Source organism: Centrocercus urophasianus, unplaced genomic scaffold (genome assembly GCF_019232065.1).
Source record: "Centrocercus urophasianus isolate 14NV4802_14NV808 unplaced genomic scaffold, USGS_Curo_1.0 seq_30, whole genome shotgun sequence".
In the NCBI taxonomy this organism is placed as follows: Eukaryota; Metazoa; Chordata; class Aves; order Galliformes; family Phasianidae; genus Centrocercus; species Centrocercus urophasianus.
The window spans coordinates 3,485,428-3,498,818 of record NW_024884867.1 but is presented as its reverse complement, the minus strand read 5'-3'; the positions used below and the strand labels follow the sequence as shown (position 1 = coordinate 3,498,818).

Genomic DNA, 13,391 nt, shown 5'->3' with positions numbered 1-13,391 from the left:
AAACAGTTGATAGTCTGCTGCGGACTAGCAAACAAGATATTAAACCTTCCTGTTCACTTGCTCTTGGCATGATAACTAATGTTACGCCTGAATTAATAAAGCTGAAAGGGCTTTTTTTTTTTTGGCAGACAGGCAATGCACAAATTAGGATACTTTACCCGACAGCTGACAGGGAGGAAAAAAAAAATAAAAAATAAAAAAACCCAGTAAGCTGAAACTACGAAATACTTCTGAAGGATATTTTTCTACATTGAGGTTCTATTTTCCTTATGATAATTTCCCTTATTGACCATATTTTGCAAAGACTTTAGCAGGCAATGAGAAACTGTTTCAGTACTACTATTGAGTAACGTTTTTATTGAGGCTTTTGAAAAATAATGGGTTTATTTAATTCTTGACAGCTTTAGAGGTTACATATTTGCAATGCTGGGGCAAGCAGTGGAACCCCATATTGTGCAGGCATAGTTCAGTGTTTTAAACCAAGCAGGACTAACGCCATTTCAATTCAGCACTGGCCTGAAACCCACTCGCACTATAGTCTAGGTGGCAATCTTCCCCAAAGCCAGAACTGCTGCTTATCCTGAGCTGACAGGTCTGACTTTGCACTGCAGAGGAAAACTACCCCACAGACACCGGTGCTCTGTGCTACAGAAACTGGCATCCCATCACTCATCCTCCTATTTCTCATTCTCGTGCATTTTAACACCTTCCTCTTTGTTCACATGCTTCAGATCTTCATGCTCCCTCCTTTAAGTCACTCTTGTTAAAAATGAATGTTGATAAGCCTTGTAGATGTCTGATACAAAAGCTGTACCAGGAGAACTATCACTTTCAGTTTATTTGGTTGTTTGCATAGTGAGGACAACTCCCAACCAAGGACAAGGAGTTGGAGGCAGGTATAGCAGAGTCCTTACCATCACAGGTCCAGTCATCAGCAGAGAGCAGCCATGGCAAGATTCCCCAAACTTCCCCCAGTAGTCTTTGTGGCAGTACAGCTTCCCATCTTTCTCATAGTACCAGTTAGTGAGGGGATCCTGGCATTCAGAACACCTTGAAGGAAACAAAGAAGCACAGTTCCAGTTAGCAGTGAGTCACAGAGCAATGGAAAACATCCCCTCCTGCATGGAGAAAAGAGGCACTCAGCAGCAGCTCACTGCTGGCTGTTCTAGTTACTGTGTCACTAAATCCCCCCATTTGTCAAGGCATTTTCAGCTGAGGATTTGTACCAACACCATGGTTTCGTAAGGAGAGGTGGTGTCGACCAATACGAAGGAAAAGGCAGGCTTCCAAAGTTTCAAACAAATGCCATTCACTTCTTAGAACACATCAGTTGGTTTACACATTCTGCATTAAAGATATTAGTACCCTCTCCCTCTGTGTGCAGTTGGCAGGCACACAGACAGCTCTGCTGTGTTTCTACACAGTGTTTCTATAGAACAGCCTTCTTTCTACCTGAGCACCTCTCTCCTTGGCTACTTTAGGAAATGGAGGTAGGATCCACTTCCCTATGCATTACAAAACCAATTTCACACCAAGCTTTGTGGAAGGCCCCTCTAATCTTCCACAGACCACCTTTTCCCAAAAGCTCCCATTTCAAGAAACAATCACTATTCATCTTTTATCTGCAAAAAGCTAACAGACAAACAAAGCCCTCAAACAAGGAAAGACATGCAGCAATTCTGCTGCAGATATCATTTTAGCAAATCACAAGCAGAACCCAGATCTTCAGGCTTCCTGAGCACCAAATAATCCTGCCTCAGCAGGACATGCTGGGAAAAGGAATTCAACTTCTGCAGCACACAGGTGTGACTTAATGAAGAGATAAGGCCACAGACAGGACTACACTCCCTCAGCAGTTGCACCACTGAGGATTATTCCATGAGCCCTGGGCAACACGTTCTCTGACTTTAAAAGGAAAACAGTCTGGCACTGGCCGTTTCTGAGCGCAGAACCCAAGGCAGGTTAGTGACCATTGCTTGGTTTTAGGCAACACCTCGATGCCTTTATCAGCACAATGTTTTCCCAAAGGCTGGAGGAGGAGTTTCTTCTCCTGCTCAGTTACTGTACTGGAGGGGAACCCCAAGGGAGGTGTGAGCGTGCCCTCCTGCGCAGCAGGGCTCTCTACAGCTCCGAGTGCATTAAAGGCAGTGTGTGGCAGTGGAGGTACACATTTCACATGCTTCCAGTCTAAGAAGAGAGCTGCTGCTGGCCTCACCTTTCACAAGCTTTCTAAAAGCTTATTTGTGCCAAAGACATTCCCTGTAAACTCCACCAACATGTAACGAGCATACTGATATGAGACACTGGTTGTGATCCAACATGGAACCAACTCCAACCAGAGTTCTTTACTCTGTCTCAAGAGACTGCCAAGCAACAAGATGAAGCTGCCTGTAAGTACCCTACAGTTTTAGGGGAAAACACACCTCAGTATTTTATGCCATACCCTGCCCTCAGGAAAGCTGCTCCTTTGCTTTATACTGTTTGTTCTCCCAGCTGAGCAGCTCCAAATACTGTTTCCCCTCCCTCTGTGATGGGAAAGGGCTCCACCACGTGCAACAACTCCTGTTAACTTTTGAACAGGGGGAGCAGTAACTTCACCTTACTACGAAGGGTACTTGAATTATTATAGCCCAAGCCTTGGGGCACTGTCAGGGTTACGCCCTGCTTGTGGTATGCAAGAGACCTAGAGGGCCCTGCGATGCATTTTGCCTTCAACCACTAGTCCTTGGCTTTGCTTGCAGTAAATACCCCAAGCTGAATGATCAAGTAGGTGAGTGGGAGGGAGAAAGAACAAGTGGAGACCAACAGCAAAGATTTCTATCACCCTGTGGCAGGAACATCTGGCTCAGCATGGGTGAATTGGATCCCTCAGACTTACCTGACTTCTGCGTGCATGCCTGTACCAGTGCATGCTCTGAGCATGATTACATCTTCAAACAGGGAGCTGTGACCAGACCTGCACCTGGGATGCAGACAGCAACACTGCAGACTGGGGACTGCTCTACCAGGACTTCAAGAGCCACTTTTCTGTCCAAGTTCTCCCCAAGCAGGTGGGCTATTTTATTTGCTTTTAAGCACAATACCTCCTTAAACTTCTTTACCCCTTCTACAACTTCAACCACATCTTTTTCTACTTAAGAAACTTGAAGTTTCTACAAAAACAACACAACTGCAGTTGCTTCAGACAGGCTCCAAAAGATCACATACACTTGTCCTCCCTTTGCCTTCCCCCTGCTTCCTTACTAATTCTAACCTTTTTGCTTCCATATGCAAACAAGCACTGGTATTTAATTTGCAACAAACCCATAGCAAAATGAAGGTGAGGGGGTGGAGCCAGCAAGCAGTCAGTTCTTTGCTATGCAATTAAACAAATCTGGGCAGGACAAGTTTTCAGCTCAAGGCTCAGCACCCCACCCTGGGCAATGAGGCAACAGGAACAAAGCAACCAGCCCCAGAGAAGCTAGGTGCTGGTAATGGCTCTAACTGACTGTTTCATCCCTCACTATCACTTAGAAAGGCGTTAGATTTGTCAGGTGCTGAGGGCTGACAGCACACAGGTATAGTTCTAAGAACGGTTTCAGTGCCTTTACCCAGATGATAAAGGCATCACATGAATGTTCCACATGACTTTCACTCAAGAGATACGTCAGATCTTTATCACAGAAGGTAGAAGCATTGTCTCCTTCCTTTCCCATTTCACTGGAGTGCACAGCCTTACAGCACTGCCATTGCTTGTCCTCACATTAGCTGAAAAAGGAATTCAGTTACCTCTAGAGAAAGTGAACAAGCTCATCTTTGCCAGACACTGCAACCAAAAGAAAAGACTTCTTGCTTCTCTTTTAGATTACAAGCAGCTAATCCATGATTGGCCATTCTTATGGCATGGTAGCCAGGCACAGTAGCCAAGCATGGTAACCACATTTCTTGGAGGACTGCTAGCAGCCGTGCTTGATGTGGCTCTTCTTGCACACTAGCCACCACTTTCAGATCTGCAGAGCTCTTATTATACAGTGAATCTCCACTTTGCATCCTTAGTAATTAAGAATAATTTAATCTGCCTCCTGTAGTCATCCTCCAGGAGCCCCACCAGCACCTAGAGCGAGGCCCTGAGAATGTAATGCTGCAGCAAGAGTTCACAAATCGGTGCTCGATGGCTGCTTGGGTTTGTGGGGGGCAGTGGGAAGATCAAGTGGCACCACGTACCCAGCCTGGTTTTCAGCGAGATGGAGATTCAATCCATGGCACATCTCTTTTACATCTAAATGAAAGCCAATACCCTCATGGAAGCAAAGACTTCCCTGGCACTGAAGAGATGATCCCTTTGAGAAGGGCTCATTAATAAAATCTACCCCCCACACACTGTCAGGCAGGATCAGTTACCGCTAGGCTCCAAAGGACTGCGGTTCCAATTCTGCACGCAGAGGGGAAGAGGACAGGCTGCAGACAGGCTGCATAACTCCAGCCTGCAGCTATCCCAAAGGCTTCTCAGCTGGGCCCAGCACAAGTGTGTGCTCTGGCTCTAAGAGATGCTGGCCAAAGAAGCACAGATGCAACAAAACACAGACTAAGTACATAACGTTTAAGCTCTGACTATGCAAAGTTATTTTCATGCCACTTGGTGGGTGTAACTATGGCTTAGCACGATGCTCTCTCTGTAGTACAAATAATGAATGGCTGCTCACCTGCCTTCAGAAAGAGGATGCTTTCACAGAAAGTTGCTGCTGAAGTTTAGCCATTGCACAGCAGTATTTACTCCTACCCTACTCTGTGCTAACAAAAGGCTACCCACCTCCCAATCAGTACACCAGTGTTCGTAGGAACAGAATCAATAATGTGCAAATCCACGCAGAGGGGACAGGAGAGAGACAATGGAACTGCCAGCCCCCATTTATTCACCTTATCAGCACATTAGCGTCAGTCACCATCCTGGCTGCACTCAGCCCCGCTAACAGCTTTCACCATGGAGATGTAATGCAATCAAAGCCTTATTCTGTAGCCTTTCTCAAGCCTCACTTGTTTGACCGAGCCAAAAATGGTTGTTAATACAAACCAAAATATCACAGGACAAGAATCATTTCCACTTAAGTGAAGTGGCAAGTCCCTAGTTACCTGCAAGGTACTTTATTTCTTTCTCAAACAAGATTATGGATTGCCTCACTGCAGATTACATCATCTCCTTGAACTCCACAGCAGCATGTGGCACTCCCTCAGCCCATACTGTGCCCCAATAAAGTAGCACTGGAAGAGATGCAAGTAGCAGCAGCCACAGTAATCTCATTCCTCTGGCAGTGGAGCAAAGCACAGGGGCACGAGGTAAAGCAGTGTGCCACTCTGTAACGCAGTCTGCCTGCCTGGGCTACACAGACACTGCTCTGCAACACTGGTGCTTTTCCTCACAGAGCAAGGAGGGAGGCTGGTAAGCAGCACCTTTCCTCAAAGCACCCTGGGTTGAGGCCAGCTGTTCCCTGCACACAAGCCCAGATCGCACTCTTTGCACCTCACATGCTAACTGCTTAGGATAGCATTACAGGGGTGAAATGACAGCTTGAAGATCAACTGCTAATCCCATGCAAGACTTACCGAAAGGGATCCTTGGGAGCGAAGTAAGCAGGGGCTGACAAGTAACTTCCCATCTTCAACAGTGGATGAACCGGCTCAGCCACAAACTTGTCCAACTGCCTCTGAACGGCTCTGTTCTGCCAACATGGCAGCAGCCAGTGCTCATTTAATCTTGCGCTGATTCAGACACCTCACCTCTCTTTCAAGCTGCCCAAGGAATGCCAGGTCTCTCGTCTGCTCATTTCTTCTCAGATTTTTCCTGGCTCCCAAGGCTGAAACCATCCTCTCCTGCACTCAGCGGCACCGGCACCCTTGGGGAGGATAGAATGACTGCTATCCAGCCTAGTTAGACATGCTTCTGCAATAGTTCTTCCGAGCTCTGCTGCTTGCTAACTATTGTCAAGTTTTTGCCTTCTCTGGATCCACCCAAGGGTGGGAGGGGAGGAGGAGCCATTGCAGGAGGACAGCGTGTGGCTGCAGAGGCTGAATAAGCTCTACTTCTCTGCAAGGCATGGGTGGAGCTTTGATCCAAAGGGGGCTGCATTAGGAAGTGCTGAACGAGGGTCGCTTTTCCCGAGTCATTAACCTGAAGTCACTCTTTGCAGCAGTGCTACTTTCTGGTGGACAAATCGAGGAAGGCTGAGACTAAGGAAGACAGCTAGCCATGTCCCTTTCAGATTAATGTTTACTGCATGCTTCCCTAAATCCCGTACAGTGAGCTGGGATATACTGCCTTCACAGTCTGTTTGGTCATCCTCTTGCAGAAAGTAACTTCCCAGGGTGCTTCATCCAAGGAAAATCAACTTTTCTTCCAATGCTTTCAACACAGAGATCATTCAATCACTTAACCTAATCTGCATGTCCTGGAAGGAAGCTGAGAGGTATAAATCAGCACAGGCAGTACTCTCTCCTACTTGCAGCACATGTAGTTACATCACTTTGCTTGCTCTGAAGCCAAGCGTGATCTCTAGTGGCCAAATCAGCTAAAACGGTTAGCATGAAACTGAGATGCAACAAATGTATGCTGCTGCACTGAGCCCTCCCATTTCTGTACAGTCAGCAAAGCCTGGCATGCCTGAACGCAGCCTGAAAATCATGCTATGTTCCAGAGGCAACACTGCTCAGATGTGCTTTTACTGGAGATGCTCGTCTCTGTTGGCATATTGTCCGATGGATGCTTGGGGCTGAGCCTTGGCTACAGATTTGACAGCTGCTGCTTGCTATTGAAGTAAGCAGAAAGCCAGGCAGCATTTTCCCCCCCCTTCTTAAACAGCCATCTTCATGAAAATAACAATAAATATATGTATCTTTTCTCCCTTTTCCCTCATTCTGTGCAGTTTCTAAGCCCGGCTGTAAAAGCACAGCGAAGTGCTGCAGAGCCCCGTGAGGCTGTCAGCTCCAGCACGGATCTAATTCCTTCTGACATTTCACACAGCTCTACTGGAAGCAGCAACACGGTGAGTCTGTGTCTAGGAATGCGCTCTGGTCTCCCACATTCTCTATATGTTGCGTGCTGTAAATGGAGCAGTGCTCACAGCCCAGCACTCCCTGCTATCAGCACCACCCCACAACACACACATACCTCGGGTGCATCGCAGGGCCCCTCCTTGCCGCAGTATCACCTACAGACAAAGGCTTTTCCCCACAGAACTGCTACCGCGGGCTGAACTCCCTCCAAGGGGGATTCCACGTGACCTCATAAATCCCAACCTTACAGACAAACCTTTGAAGTTTTGATCCACAGATGTGATAAGCAGCCAGCTAGTCTGTGAATGAAGCCAGTAGATAAAGCCTAACTTCAAAGTAATAAAAACCACCCAGACAGCTCAGCACCTGGGAAGGGATTTTGTCTGAGACTTCCTTAAAGCCGAAGGACACATAGTCCAAATGTCTATTTTAAACAGGAAACATCAAAATGATTTCACTTCAGCAGCGAGCCCCAGCAGCAGCCAGTAACTTTCCTTATCCTGTGCAGAATTCTCTTCTTACTTCTTGCTTTTGTCTGTATGACCTATTTGAGAACGCAACAGCCCTGATAATAGGGCTCAGGAGAAGGTGCTAATGTATTCATTCATTCTAGATCTGAATTCCTGCCAGAACGACTGCACTTCAAGAATGTTGATGAGCAGGTGGAGGGGACCTTTTCTGTGTAATTTGACTGATACCATCTCTAAAACACCAACGTGCACCAAAGCAAATTTATTTTTAAACAATCTGAGGTCAAGTATCTGTATTTCTCTCTTGCAAATGCTGACACAGTATCTCTACTGCACAACAGGGGCTGCTTTCCTTCCCGTGCTGTGGAATTGCACAGTGATTTTTGCCAGAGATATAAGCCTGAACATTACAGCTGGCAAGAGAAGGGAACACGTGAAAAGCTTCAACAATGACTCAACATGCAAAGTGAGCTGCAAAATACCATAGATTTTACAGCTTTGTCCCCAGAAAAATGCATCACAGCTTTGTGATATTCAAGTGATTAAGAACTTTAAGCAGAAAGGTTTGGTTGCATAGCTAGACACCTTGTTTACTACAGTTCATTCTGTCCAATAGCATATCTACAGACAGATGCAGTGCTCAGCCTATCTTCCAGCCCTAGGATACACAGATTTACCCTGGCACAGACAGGCACTTCAGTATGTGTGTGGACTGGTGTAAGCTGGGGAAAAGGCACCACTGGATGCCTGAAGAGGCTGCAGCAGGTCTTTGTTCCAGCATGGGTGCAGTTTGGAGGCATTCCAAATTCTTCAATACAATCCTAACACCTCATTGTATTTCCAAGGCGCTTACACCTAACATATGCTTCACTGGTGTTGAAAGACAGAGTCAAGCTCCTGACATCAGGTACTGAAACAAACACCGCTTGGTACGCACACACTGCTGAGTGAAAGCTCTTGCACGCAGCTCTCCAGTAAACCAAAACCAACAGTGAAGTGAAGCTCACCTTTGTTACTGCACCTCAGCTCTAAACAGCCACAGAACTTCAGACAGCAATGCCTTTCAGTATCCAACATCGCAGTAGGATGGAGAGAGAGCCCAGACATCCCCCATACATACCTAATGGCTGCAGACCTACTGAATACCTACAGCCTGAGAAGCAGACAAAGAAACTGAGACTCCTTGAAACTTCATAGATCATACATCATTTCAGAAGCAGCTACTTCTGATCTGTAAATGATGACAGCATGTAACTGGTGGCAGCAGCACTGGCACACAGCATCTTTACTTGCTTCCTAGCTTGCTGCTTTGTCTGTGCAGACTGCTGAACTCTTTGGGGGAAGGATCCCATCTCACTCATATGGAAAGCCTGGCACATACTGGTCTGATTAATTGTAATTGCACTGATATTACATTCTCTGATAACAGTGTCCTAGAAGGACAAGCTGCACAAGTTAACTAAAAAGCTCAGACTGGAACTTCCAGCTCCCCTAGATACAAAGGGCTGTCATCCATGTCTCCAAGAGCTGTTAAGATTCACCTGAGGAATGTGACCACTTGCACCTGCAAAGTGTTACTCAATTCCTTTGGATTTTTAAATTCCTGAGCAGCTGTGGCAACCCGTGTGCAAACAGGCACTTAGCAACTATTCCTCCCTACATCTGATAGCGAGCTGCTCTATTTCAAAGCTGATGGAGTCGTCATTAAAGAGGCATTCCCAGGGGCCTGCAGGATTAGTGGAGAGGAGCTGTCACCTCTGAGGCTCTGATAGCTTTATGCAGTTCCCAGAAACTACAGAAGGACCAGGAAGATCCCTCTTTTCCTGTTCCTGTCATATTTCACATGCATTGTTACTGTTCCCAAATTCACCTGGTGTGCGTACAAAACTTGTCTGCGCTCACAGCTGGAAGAGTTAAAGGAAGATTTAAAGTAGCAAACAGCACCTCATTTCAAATGCATCTCGAACATACCTGTGCTTACATCTTTATCTGCCAACATCGGTACATTTCAGCTTCACATCCTGTCACTGCACATCTATTTGTCCAGTTGTCTGTGGGGAGGAAGCAGCTCTCAGAAAATGAAGGCCTGTGCCAAACAGTCTGAACCAAGAGAGCTGTACTGAAGTCTATACACAGCCCACGAGGAAGAACTAGATCCAGGGCTTCTTCAGCTCAGCCTAGCCAAGACTGACAAGAGACACGATTGCTGCTTGCAAACAGGAAAAGGTTACTTGAACAACAGAAGGGGGGGTTAAAAAGCTTGCTTTCCACATCCATTGTGAGCACAACTAGAAGAAATGGATTGAGATGGCAGCCAGATTTCTGAGGACAGACAAATTGTAACATTAAAGACAGGGAAGTGCTAGTAGATGTAGCCTGATGGATAAGCTGCAGTGCCGGCACACTGCCTGGTGACCCATTAGCTACCAGTTTTGTGATCGTTCCTAAGCTGTATGTATTGCTTCAAACAGAAGGGTAAGCTTAGTAGGTATCTCAAAAACCACAGGAAAAAGATCTGGGAAACACCCTCAGAAGGCATCTAGTTTATCCTTCAACCCCTGCAAGATACTCAACTAGCTACACAAAAGCAATTACACATGCAAGATTGCCAGGTTTGCCTTCCTGCACCCCCAAATGTAAAAAGAATCAAGGTGATTCGTTAAGTTTTGCTGAGCAAAAATATTTCTATAACATACAATTCAGTGTAGAAAAGAAAAATCACATGCCTCTATAAGAAAATCAAATCCCTAGAATTTGCAAATGAACTTTGGGTCTCTTTCTCCTCTGCTCGGAACTCGGGCACCCCCTCAGCACACAGCGCGGTGAACGCAGCCCCGCTCCAGCAGCAGACACTTGTCATGCTGCAGACCAACAGCGCGGGCAGCAGCGAGGGATTCCGGGAAGAGCCTCCTTTCAACGTCTGCTGAGAAATGGGCAGAAAGGTAATTTGGTTCACATTCGCTTCAGAATGCCCACAGGAGACAGAGCCAGTTCTGCACTCTGCCAAAACTGCTCTGTTTTTTCAAGTTCCTGTTTAGAGAAAGCAGCCTGCTGGAGCTTACAGCACTTTGCAGTAGCTTCTGGATCCAGTAAAGGGTAACAGGAAAGTTTAATTAAAAAAAAAAGAGGAGTGCAGGCACTTGAATACAAAAACAATCTGTCATATGAATTAACTTTAAATAATACATCAGTTTATAGTGTGATTTAAACAAATTTTATTAGTTTAGACTTCGTGTTACTGTTATAGTAACAAGTGTAAGCAGTTTCTTAAAGATTTCAAGACTGCATTTAATTGTAGCCAATACGTTACACTGGAAAGTCAATTTGCTACTTAAAATTCGTTACATATAATGATGTAACTCCCCATCAGCATGAAAAGATTTTATGTATACTCGGATATCAAAAGCTTGCACTTTCTAAATCAACCTTTATACTGCTAACTTAGCATTAACTATTTTATAATATCATTTTAAATCTAATTCATAAAGCCATCAGTAGATTTTTTTCCAGATCAAGCTGCAATGCATGTGCATAAAAGTCTGCAGCAGTCAGCAAAATGGAAATACTGGCCCAAGCTGAATTAATGGCTTATGGTCATCCTCATCTTCAGTCTCTCGGTTCTTTAGGCCAACTCATGAAAGAGGTTTGGATCGATACAAAATTCCCTGTGTTTTCCTTTCCTCTTCCAGAATCAGGACTCCATTCTGCAAGCTTCTGATGATTTTCAGCTTCTATTTTTTTTGTTTTGGGTATAAACTAAATAGTCTGTATTTAAATCTGAAACTGTAAAATCTTTAGAAATCCATCACATTTGATAGACTGGAGTATTTTGAAGATACACTTTGAACATTTTTTCTCTAATGTGGAGGGTTTGGTTTTTGTTTGAGATTTCTGCAGCAAGCCTGTGTTGCTTGGCTACTTAAATTAGATTCATTTTATGGACCATAATAATACACATCCTCTGTTATTTCAGTTCGGAAGGAACTTAACCTCAGCCGTCTTCCTTCCTAAAAAGTTCTTAAGCACTCTGCTACAGCAGGGATTCCTACCACCATTCTCAATAACTTCCTTCATCTGGATCCAAAAGCATTTTCCACTTGAATGTATCCAGCAGACTTGATCTGAATCTGTAGTTTTCAAATAATCAATACTATATTTTTCACTAATACTGCGTCCGTAACAAAACCGTGCATGTGAGTCTTCTCATCCCATCCTACTCAGATTCAAACAGAATCACAAAATGGTTTGAGTTGGAAGGGATCCTTAAAAGCCATCCAGTCCAATCCCCTGCAGTGCCCAGGGACACCCACAGCTCCATGAGGGCTCACAGCCCCATCCCCTGACGGTGGGTGCTGCAGGCATGGGGCACCACCACCTCTCTGGGCACCCTGTGCAGTGCCTCACCACCCATTGTAAACAGCTTCTTCCTGATATCCAATCTAAATCTCCCCTCTTTTAGTTTGAAACCATTTCCTCTTGTCTCATCACAACAAAGCTTGCTAAAGAGTCTGTCCCCTTCTTTCTTATAGACCCCTTGTAGATACTGAAGGCTGCTCTCAGCTCTCCCTGGAGCCTTCTCCTCTCCATGCTGCACAGCCCCAGCTCAGCCTGTCCTCACAGGGAGGCCTTCCGTCCCTTGGAGCATTTCTGTGGCCCTCCCCTGGATGCACCTCAACAGGTCCGTGTCTCTCCTGTACTGAGGACCCTACATCTGAATGCAGCAGTCCAGGTGAGGTCTCACAGCACAGAGCAGAGAGGCAGATCCCCTCCCTGCCATGCTGGCCGTGCTTCTTTAGATGCAACCCATGATCTGGTTGGCATTCTGGGCTGTGAGGGCACTTTGCTGGCTTACATCTAGCTGCCATCCACCAGTGTCCCCAAGTCCTCTTTTGGCAGGGCTGTACTCCATCCTCACATCCCCTGGCCTGTACTGAGAGCAGGGCTGCCACGACCCAGGTGCAAAACTTGGATTTGTTGAACCTTACAAGGTTCACCTGAGCCCACGGCTCAACCTGTCTAGGTCTCTCTGGATGACATCCCATCCCTCAGGTGTGTAAATGTGCAACATCCTTATAAAAAGAGGGAATTGTATTTAATACTGTCTTTATCTGTGGGGAGATGGGGGTGGGGTAATTGACAAAACAACGGACATCAAAACCCCAAGTATAACCCCAACCTTCCAACCAGGGGGGTTGGAACTACATGATCCTTGAGGTCCCTTCCAACCTGGGTGATTCTGTGATTCTGTGATATTGATACTTTATGCATATGAGGCAGTACCTCTATTTTGTAATATGGACAAAATGGACTAAAAGCTAAAAGAACAGCGTGTCTAGGTAGTAAAAAACAAATATGCATTCTTCTTCCAACAATTCTCTTCAGTAAAAGTGATCCAGATCTAGGAAGAAGACAGCATGTCACATCTGTATTTCCTTATCTAAGTTTGAATTCTTGTGCAATATATGCTTCAAATCCAAGGAAGTCACTTATCAATTAAAAAAAAGCGACCTTCGAAATGGATGCTAACTCAACAGATTAGAGGCAAAAAAAAAAAGCACATTCAGAGTTAATTCACAACAGAGATTGTGCCAGAAACATCTAAAAGAAGACTCCACGGGCAGCTCTAAGCCAACAGATTCAAGCCTAAGGATCAGCTAGCCAAAGAACAATGTAAAATATCCAAGATATATGAATAAGGATTTGCTTGTCCCTGCAAGCCACACCAGGGAAAAAACAGGTTTCAGAGACAAAGCTTCTGTACATGCAGCTTGAGGAAGGAGGGAAGTGACAAAAAACTTAAATCCTCAGAGACATGCATGTACGTCAGCTACCGCCAGTGCCAAGCATGATCAGCAGCCTTGCCTGACCAAGCTAACGAGCTTAACAGAGCTAACG

At 45.5% G+C, this 13,391-nt stretch overlaps 1 protein-coding gene across 3 annotated transcripts in view; it reads right to left on the bottom strand.

Moving 5' to 3' along the window:
- The window catches only part of LIMK2 (LIM domain kinase 2), a 30,896-nt gene that overhangs the window by 13,905 nt on the left and 3,600 nt on the right, over positions 1-13,391 (bottom strand). For 2 of the 3 annotated variants that reach the window (XM_042828809.1, XM_042828811.1), the window contains exon 3: positions 915-1,050. In XM_042828809.1, coding sequence (XP_042684743.1) covers positions 915-1,050 — 136 coding nt within the window. Of the gene's footprint in view, positions 1-914; positions 1,051-5,580; positions 5,962-13,391 lie in introns of those variants that run through there. The other variant, XM_042828810.1, reaches the window with a different exon arrangement.